The sequence below is a fragment of the Procambarus clarkii genome, chromosome 65 (genome assembly GCF_040958095.1).
Source record: "Procambarus clarkii isolate CNS0578487 chromosome 65, FALCON_Pclarkii_2.0, whole genome shotgun sequence".
NCBI classification, from domain to species: Eukaryota; Metazoa; Arthropoda; class Malacostraca; order Decapoda; family Cambaridae; genus Procambarus; species Procambarus clarkii.
The window spans coordinates 23266150-23276831 of record NC_091214.1 but is presented as its reverse complement, the minus strand read 5'-3'; the positions used below and the strand labels follow the sequence as shown (position 1 = coordinate 23276831).

Below are 10682 nucleotides of genomic sequence, written 5' to 3'. Positions count from 1 at the left end.
GAAACGTTTGGATCATTTGAAACGTTTGGATCATTTGAAACGTTTGGATCATTTGAAACGTTTGAATCAGTTGAAACGTTTGGATAACTTGAACTGTTTGGATCATTGGAAACGTTTGGATCACTTTAAACGTTCTGATCAGTTGACATTTTTGGAATCACTTGAGTCGTTTAGAAAACCAGAAACGTTTGGATCAATTAAAACGGATCAATCATCACTTCCAAAACGTCGAGATCACTTAAAAACGTTTGAACCCGTTTTTAAACGTTTGAACCCGTTTTTAAACGTTTGAACGTTTCAAAAACTGGAAAGGAACCAGTTTTTAAACGTTTTAACCAGTTTTTAAACGTTTGAACCAGTTTTTAAACGTTTGAACGTTTCAAAAACTGGAAAGGAACCAGTTTTTAAACGTTTGAACCCGTTTTTAAACGTTTGAACCAGTTTTTAAACGTTTGTACCAGTTTTTAAACGTTTGAACGTTTCAAAAACTGGAAAGGAACCAGTTTTTAAACGTTTGAACCAGTTTTTAAACGTTTGAAGCAGTTTTTAAACGTTTGAATCAGCTGCTTGTTACCAATTACATCATTAAAGACCTTAATTGACTGACTGAGAACTGTCATATACAACAGATTCCCAAACAACACACGAGGCTATTAACACTATTTTATACAGATTCGATTCCCGTATCCACAAGCCCCATTTAACTACCCACAACCACCATAGGTCTTCGTAAACATTAAATAGGGGCTAATGTCATTCAACCGTGGGCGCTTGTAACTTCAGATTAGCAAACAGCCTTTACTAATCATCTCCTAACTAATTTGTACAGGGTTACTCTGGCGTCTGATACTGTAGGGTGAAATTTGTCTCCCTCGCTAACAACCTGCTAACTATGTGACCACCTTCGCTAACTACCTCCTAACTATGTAACCACCCTCGCTAACTACTTCCTAACTACGTGACTACCCTCGATAACTACCTCTTAACTATGTGACCACCCTCGCTAACTAACTCCTAACTATGTAACCACCCTCGCTAACTAACTCCTAACTACGTGACTATCCTCGCTAACAACCCCCTAACAACTCAACCACCCATGCTAACCCCTAACAACTCGACCACCTTCGCTAACAACCCCCTAACAACACAACCACCCTCGCTAACCCCTAACAACTCGACCACCCTCACTAACAACCCCCTAACAACACAACCACCCTCACTAACCCCTAACAACTCGACCACCCTCGCTAACAACCCCCTAACAACACAACCACCCACGCTAACCCCTAACAACTCGACCACCCTCGCTAACCCCTAACAACTCGACCACCCTCGCTAACCCCTAACAACTCGACCACCTTCGCTAACAACCCCCTAACAACACAACCACCCACGCTAACCCCTAACAACTCGACCACCCTCGCTAACAACCCCCCTAACTACGTAACCACCCTCCCTCACTCTCTAACGACCTCGTAACCACTACTTTTCAGACGGGCTGTTCCACTCGCTGGAGATCTTGGACACCTCGGGGTCCCACTGCTTCCCGGCCATGCGCGAACTCTCGATTCGCTCCGGACGAGCTTTCGTTATCGTTTTCGCTGTCAACAACGAGCAGAGCTTCTACGAGGCCCAGGGCCTCTGGAACCTCATTACCGAGGTCAAAGGTAAGTCTCCCTCGGGGTAGGTGGGTAGGTGGATAGGTGGTGGGTTAACAGGGGGGGGGGGAAGGATTAGAGAGAATGTGGGGGGGGGTTTAGGTAATGGCCATAGCTGTTAATACGCGAATAGTTAACGAGACTGGTACAGGTTGAGGCAGGGTAGTAAGGTAAGGTGAGGGGAGGCAGGGTGGTGAGGTAAGGTGAGGTAAGGTGAGGGGAAGCAAGATAGTGAGAAAGAGATGTGATTGCTTTCATCTCATTAGGTATCTCTATCAATATATCTCTTTATGTATCTATCTATATATCTGCTAGGAGGGGTCCGGGATACTCTATCCCCCCCCCAATCCCCCACATTCCACCCCTCCTCCCCCCCCCACATCCCCCCCTCTTCTCCCCGCCCCCCCCCCCTCTCCCCTCATGAGGGGAAGAATTCCAAAAGGGAATAACATAGAGACCAGAACTTAAGAGGAAAGTCAACACAAGACACAATAGACTACATAATGAGCAAACTTCACTAAGCTGAAGCCAAATAATTACCCCCAACTGTAGCACCTAACCACTGAAGTTACCACTGAAGGTAACCAAGAAAAAACATTAACCATGACCCAACAGACTGTGCTTGGAGACAAAGAAAAGAAAGTAAAATAGAATGGAATAGATATGGCGAAGGAAATCGAGAGAATGACAGAAATGTACTATGAGAATGACTTAATATCTGAGGCTGATGTCCAATCTAAAATGCCCCATAAATGGCGCATCTTATTCTATGGCCATTTATGGGGTTACTACGATGAATACAGTTGAGTAAGATGACTGGTATTCACCAGTTATCTTACTTCAAGTGTAAAATGACTGAATGACCAGGGGCCAGATTCACGAAAGCACTTACGCAAACACTTACGAACCTGGGGCCAGATTCACGAAAGCACTTACGAAAGCACTTACGAACCTGTACATCTTTTCTCAATCTTTGGCGGCTTTGTTTCCAATTATTAAACAGTTAATGAGCTCCGAAGCACTAGAAGACTGTTTATAACAATAACAACAGTTGATTGGCAAGTTTTCATGCTCGTAAACTGTTTAATAAATTTAACCAAAGCCCTCATAGATTGAGGAAAGATGTACACGTTCCTAGGTGCTTGCGTAAGTGCTTTCGTGAATCTGGCCCCTGTACATCTTTTCTCAATCTTTGGCGGCTTTGTTTACAATTATTAAACAGTTAATGAGCTCCGAAGCACCAGGAGGCTGTTTATAACAATAACAACAGTTGATTGGCAAGTTTTCATGCTTGTAAACTGTTTAATAAATGTAACCAAAGCCGTCAAAGATTGAGGAAAGATGTACACGTTCGTAAGTGCTTGCGTAAGTGCTTTCGTGAATCTGGCCCGGTGATCAGACTCTGTACAAGACAGGGAAGGCCTTATCATTCCTCCTTATCACGGAGAATGATAAAGAAGCATTTGAAAAAAAGATTAAAGAAAATTTTTAAGCTAGAAGAAATACAGAGACAACTACAGGAAAAGGATGTAATTAGGAACTGGGTTACTACAACAAACTAAGAATATACGTAAGGCGGGGCCAGGAGCCAAGCTCCTCCTTGTAAGTACATTTAGGTGAGTGCACACACACGCACGCACACGCACAGGGGGCCTCGTAGCCTGGTGGATAGCGCGCAGGATACGTAATTCTGTGGCGCGGGTTCGATTCCCGCACGAGGCAGAAACAAATGGGTAAAGTTTCTTTCACCCTAAGTGCCCCTGTTACCTAGCAGTAAATAGGTACCTGGGAGTTAGTCAGCTGTCACGGGCTGCTTCCTGGGGTGTGTGTGTGTGTGTGGTGTGTGGGAAAAAAAAAAAAAAAAAAAGTAGTTAGTAAACAGTTGATTGACAGTTGAGAGGCGGGCCGAAAGAGCAAAGCTCAACCCCCGCAAAAAAAAACACAACTAGTAAACACACACACACACACACACACACACACACACACACACACACACACACACACACACACACACACACACACACACATTCCCGCACCAGGCAGAAACAAATGAGCAAAGTTTCTTTCACCCTGAATGCCCCTGTTACCTAGCAGTAAATAGGTACCTGAGAGTTAGTGAGCTGCCACGGGCTGCTTCCTGGTGTGTGTGTGTGTGATGTGGAAAAAAAATAGTAGTAGTAGTTAGAAGCAGTTGATTGACAGTTGAGAGGCGGGCTGAAAGAGCAGACCTCAACCCCCCGCAAGCACAACTAGGTGAATACACAAACCTAGAAACACAAACCGAAACTGTCTCTATTTTCCGCTTGCTTTAACTTGTAATAAAGTTGTTACATCTTGGCTTAACGTGTTTATGACGTATTAGAACGTTGTTACAACTTGCTATATTGGTTGTTATAACTGGTTAGGAGGTGTTAAAACTTCTTCGAACGTTCTACCAACGTCGTAGTTTCGGTGTGTGTTTGGCGGGTTAAGCCACATGCAAAACGTACACATTACTACCGTCTGTGTCTCTAACTCGCGGCCCTCTCTCCCGCAGGCTACGACAACGTTCCGACGGTCCTGGTGGGCAACAAGGTGGACCTCTCGGCCGAGCGGGAGGTCAGCTGGGAGGAGGCCAACACCTTCGCTACAGACATCATGCCAAACGCTGCCTACGTGGAGACCTCAGCCAAGTATAACCTCAATGTCACCCTCGTCTTCAAGGAGCTGCTGGTGCTCACATTCGGCATCACTAAGGAGGAGGTGAGGCTTGAGGTAGGGGGTGGTAGGGATTTGAAGGATGATGTTGAAGGGTGTATATATTCCATATATTCAGGAGTCGGTCGGCCGAGCGGACAGCACGCTGGACTTGTGATCCTGTGCTCCTGGGTTCGATCCCAGGCGCCGGCGAGAAACATTGGGCAGAGTTTCTTTCACCCTATGCCCCTGTTACCTAGCAGTAAAATAGGTACCTGGGTGTTAGTCAGCTGTCACGGGCTGCTTCCTGGGGGGTGGAGGCCTGGTCGAGGACCGGGCCGCGGGGACACTAAAGCCCCAAAATCATCTCAAGATAACCTCAAGATAACCCCATAACTCCCACTACTTTCTTCACCCTTTTCCCCCTTCCCATACTGCTTTAAAAACAAGACTAATTTTCTCCGATAACGACAACAACACAATTATAAGAAATAGAAACGGAATGGAAGAGGAAAACAAAAAAAGGTCGAGACTCCGAGAAAAACAACAATAATCCTCTTCCCCCAATAAACACAAAGCGACTTAACCCCACCCCAATCCTCTTCCACCGTCTGTTAAATAAGTGCCTGGAGGATTGGAGGATTTCCCGCGCTCGGAGAGTCAAAGGCTTATACATGTTCCAGTTATTTTGTTTATATTGGGAAGCCTTCACCTTGCAGTCGGGGGAGAATTGTATTTTTGTGTACATTCTCTCTATCTTTATCCTCACACTGTTTACGAGGTGGGAGTTTTACCCCCTTGGAATTATATATGGAATTCGCTTCTACAACTTCTCTTACGCTTGATGAAAACGTTCTAACATCTCTATGGCTCATCTGCCTCACAAACTTTCCATCTATGCTTATTTGTTCTATTGGTATTCATTGTGAACTTTTTTTTTTCGACTGTCAATTTACTAAGTATTTTATATATCTCTAACATGTCTCCCTTCTTTTTCCTCTTTTATAGCATCGTCAGATTTAATTCTTTCCGTCATTCTTCTTACTTCATCAATCGCAATTCTGGGACGAAGCTCGTTGCAAAAGAAGTGTGTGAGTATTCACCTATTTCTGCTTGCAGGGGTTGAGCTCTGCTCTTTTCGGCCTGCCTCTCAACTGTCAATCAACTGTTACTACAATTTTTTTTCCACACACACACACAAACACACACACACACACACACACACACACACACACACACACACACACACACACACACACACACACACACACACACACACACAGGAAGCAGCCCGTAACCGCTGTCTAACCCCCAGGTACCTATTTACTGCTAGGTAACAGGGGCATCAGGGTAAAAAAAAAATGCCCATTTGTTTCTCGTCGGCGCCGGGAATCGAACCAGGGCCACAGTATTACGTGTCCAGCGTGCAATCCACAAAGCCACCATGTGTGCGTATGTGTCACGATTTTCAGTGCATACAGATGAATTCTAGGTATAATACTAACAAATTTATGTAATCCTGCCAAAGCCAGCCTTGTGTTCTTACATTATTTACTATTATGGGCGACCCAGGCACACGAGAGAGAGAGAGAGAGAGAGAGAGAGAGAGAGAGAGAGAGAGAGAGAGAGAGAGAGAGAGAGAGAGAGAGAGAGAGAGAGAGAGAGAGAATGACACAGGGGGAAGATGGGAGGTGGGGCCAGGACAGTGTGGGGGGGGGGATATTAACAAACACAGGACATAGAGAAAAACAACACTACAAATATGGGAAGACATACAAAGCAAAGCAAACATAAAAAAACAAGCAGGGTCTGTATATGGAACACGGGATCAATGTGATAAGCAAGATTACCTTCATATAGAAAGAGGGAGAATGATAATTAAGAGAATTTATGATAGCAGGGACCATGAATGTAGGACACGGAAGCCCGCGTTGTGGAAAGATATATCTGAAGGGGGGAATTATTATATTTGTGATTTTATGTTAAATCCATTGTAAAATGGGATACGAGTCAGGTGTATGGTTTGCCAAGGGATTATATAAGCAGCCTAACCCAAACCAACCTATCCCAACCGAGCCTAACATAGCCTATTTAAGCTAATACATCAAAGCCTATCGACATACGCGGATGAAACAAATAGGTCCTCATGCCTTCTAGTAATGTCTCTCTATGTATACACTTTTGGCTCTTTTTTAGCTCTTTTATGTATCTATATAATGTCGAACAGAATTAAGATTATTAAAACATTGTGGGAGAAACGTCCAAACAGTGAAGATATTTTATTGAGACGTGTGAGGAGGGGGAGGGAAGGAAGGGGGGGATGTCTGAGGTCAAAGCCCTTCTTGAAGTTGGATGATACTCGATATTGGGAAACCTTAAGTCACCGCGTACGTGATTCCTGTCTTACTTCCGGATATGCAAATGAGTTAAGAGGTAGAAGATTTAGTTATTACTCTCTCTCTCTCTCTCTCCCCCCTATCAGAAGAAGGAGAGACGAAGCTCCCGTCTCCGAATGTCTCTCAGCGACCTGTCGATCACCGCGCGTCGCAAGTCATCGGGCGCCATGTCGACGGTCTCAGGCGCCACTCTCGCTACCATCTCCGGCATCTCCCACACCGGCAGCGCCCTCAGCGACGACACTCCCGACGACGAGAACGCCAACAACTCTCCCTCGACGCTGGCTAAAGGTGGTGGTAGTGGTAATGGTGGTTGTAGGGGTAGTGGTGGTGGTGGTGGTTGTAGAGGTAGTGGTGGTGGAGGAGTCGGGTCATGCGTTGGGGTAACCAGGTTGGTCAACCCTAGACAGGAGAAGTGTGTTATATTATAAAGCATGATGATGAGGTGATGGTGGTAGATGAGATAATGGTTGATAGGGCGATGGTGAAAGTCATAGTTTGGTGGGGTGATTATAATGGTGAAGGTGGTAGTTTGGTGGTGAAATGTCGTTGTAACGGTAAACTGTTATAGCTGATGTTGTAAGGTAGCACAGAGGAAGCTAACCATATGCATACACGGTCGGCAAATCATACAGCAGATCCGGGACCTTAATACTCCCTGTAGAGCAAATATATCAACTGTATAGCAGACCTATATCAAGTGCGTAGCACACGTATAGCAATTATATATATATTACGTGTACTGCTAGGTGTATATAATCACGATTAACAAAGAGTATATTACTGTAAAAACACACGTATATCAATGTATAACAGCTTACATATGTCATATATATATATATATATATATATATATATATATATATATATATATATATATATATATATATATAAATATATAAAAGTTTGTGAGGGTACCACCTCTGGTGCCAATGTGGGGACCCATAGCCTCGGAGAAGAAAATAAAAAGTATTCAGAGGAGACCTTGTGGTTTCTCACTGAACACTAATATTATCTTCTCCTACCTACCATCCTTATATATATATATATATATATATATATATATATATATATATATATATATATATATATATATATATATATATATATATATATATAGGAGGAAGAGGAGGAGTCACTGTCTATTTCAGTAAGAGAGATGACCCTTCAACGGTCAGAGCGGTTTGACAAGATCGCTTTAACTCTATTAATTCTTCAAAGGGAACCCAAATGTCGAGGTTGCAACCGCCTAACTGCGTCCTTAAGGGGATACGGAGGCACACCAGAATATAGAAAAAAAGCGAGAAATTGCTGTAAATATTGTTCTTTAAATAGAAAACGTGTTGCTTGGATAGAAACTGTGCTGCATGGATATATAAAAAAACCCATTCTGTATGAATGTATGAATGTATATATTTATATTGTGATGCATTAATTGAAAACGTTATGTGAACAACAAAGGTCTTGCTAATATAGAGACGAGCTACATTTATACAAAACGTTCTTTGTGAATAGAAAACGTGATGACAACAACCATCTTTTACAGAAAACGTGATGAGCACCAACCATGTTTTACAGAAAACGTGATGAGTAACAACCATGTTTTACAGAAAACGTGATGAGCAACAACCATGTTTTACAGAAAACGTGATGAGCAACAACCATGTTTTACAGAAAACGTGATGAGTAACAACCATGTTTTATAGAAAACGTGACGTATGAATAGAAAATGGGTTTTTGGGGAGATTAAACGACAGATTATTAAATAAACGAGGAATTGTGAAGACAAAGAAGAAGGATAGTGTGAGAAAACATGTTATTTGATCAAAATTGTGGAGAAAAGGAAATAATATATATTATAATTACCATATAAGACAACTTTTCGACAAGCCTGTACATAACAGGGTGGCCCAAAAATTACTGTACCCTAATACACGAATGAATTTAAATATATATATATATATATATATATATATATATATATATATATATATATATATATATATATATATATATATATATATATATATATATACATATATATCCTTTAAATTGTTATTGCCATCAAAAGAAAACATATATTTTGTTAGTCACCCTCAGAAATATTTCAAAGTTTATCAAAAACGATTTTTAATTATTAAAATATTTAATTAAAGCAATATTATCATGAAAAAAATTAATTACAAATAATTTATAATCAAAATGACTGTCATATTGGGGTATTTCGATTCTTTTTATCAACTAAAATATCACATAAAAATCTCATAAATATATGACTAAAAGAGAGACAAGCATTTTTTTCAATTAAATATATACTTTTGAACGATTTAACGAATATAACTACAATAGACTTTATCCAAGAAACAATTTATTAATAATAATAATTTCCATTTGGAAAAAGTTTATATTCTCAAGTGCAACTTCAGGGTGTACAATTTGAGTTCATGTCTCATCATATAGTTTGAGTTTCAGAAATATGAAGCCTATAATAGAGTGAAATGTATAAGTATAATGATTACATAAGAGTGAGTATAATGATTACAACGACAATAATAACATTATTAATGCTACAACTATATAATAGACTGCTATTACTATTTATATAGTTTCTACAACTTATACCATTAACACAACATCAGCTAGTCTAATCCCTACAAGTGTAACGGCTATTGTTATTACTATTGATAACTGCTACTGATACTACTAACGCATATTAATAGCACTGCTATTACCTCCGTACTTCTGCTATTATTTCGGCTTCTACTACTAGAACTACTACTGCCTTTATTAAAGCTACTAATAATAATTATTAGTAATATTAATACCAATGTGTTAGGCTTTAAAAGTGTTAGATCTTCAAAAACATTGAAATTAGCTGATTTAGAAACTTAACTAAACTAAAGCAAAACTAACTAGCTTTACCTCCCGGCAGTCTAGTTCCTAGTTTAGAGCTTCCTAGTAAAGTTATCAAAGGTAGATTGTGTACAGCTCCCGGGCCCCGCCTTTCAGTCCTCAGCTGAGTAAGACAATATAGCTTCCGATTCAATTGCCTCTTGTGTCAAGTCCTCTACGGACTTGCCATAGCCCGTGCTACTTTTGTTCGGAGTAGCTGAGGAATGTTAAACTACATTCTGTTTGTCACTCCGATCCTATGGCCGATTTGAGTTACCAATTTTGTCTCCAGACTTTGATTAGGCTAGACATTTCGACTCTGTATATTTTCTTCAATTTAAGATTTCTTCCCATGACGAGATCATTATGTCGTCTTTTTTCCGCTTCTCAATATCAGTGTGATGAGGTTTGTGTTGTTTATATAGTCCTGTAGTTATAACTACATGTATGAAGTTATATATAACTATAGTTATATATATAAGTTGTCCTGTAGCGAATGATTTCATCTGGTGTGAAGCTTAAGACCTATCAACCGTAGGATGGTCATTAAGGCCAACCCACAATAGCGTATACTTAACCAACTAGCAGGTATACTTCTCTATACTATAGTCCAATACTAAAGTAAACTCTCTGTATATATATGCACCTTTATTGAAAACTACTTTTACTACACCGATAGACCTCTCTGGGTGTACATCTGTGAGGTACGGTATCTGTAGTGTCTCGTTAACATGTCCGCTTAGTCCTTAACTCACTCCCGCTCACCCAGCCCGTTCTCACGACGTGTCAGCAGGAAAATGTAAAGTGGTTTTGCCTAACCAGAAGCGACTCACTGCCCAGCGCTGAGGAAAAGCTTCCACACACGCCATCTTGACTGCTCAGCGTCTGCTCAGCTGCTTCCAGCTGTGTCCGCTCATTGTCTGATCCCTGCCTCATGTTAAACTGTTGTTCTTATTTTTGCCCGTTTCGAATTAGTTTCTGATGTTATTTTGTTTACGAGGGGTTTCTGCATAGGGTTTGGCGCTAGACAAGCGCCCAAAGCTTGTTATTTCTAAAATTC

The 10682-nt window shown here is 41.1% G+C and overlaps 1 protein-coding gene across 1 annotated transcript in view; it reads left to right on the top strand.

Annotated features, from left to right (window-relative positions):
* The window catches only part of LOC123771165 (ras-related protein Rap1), a 29645-nt gene extending 22105 nt beyond the window's left edge, over positions 1–7540 (top strand). Inside the window, exons 2-4 of the mRNA XM_069309617.1 lie at positions 1494–1667; positions 4195–4400; positions 6817–7540. Of these exons, the coding sequence (XP_069165718.1) occupies positions 1494–1667; positions 4195–4400; positions 6817–7161 (725 nt within the window). The 3' untranslated portion in view covers positions 7162–7540. The remainder of the gene's footprint in view (positions 1–1493; positions 1668–4194; positions 4401–6816) is intronic.
* The last annotated feature ends 3142 nt before the right edge of the window (positions 7541–10682 follow it).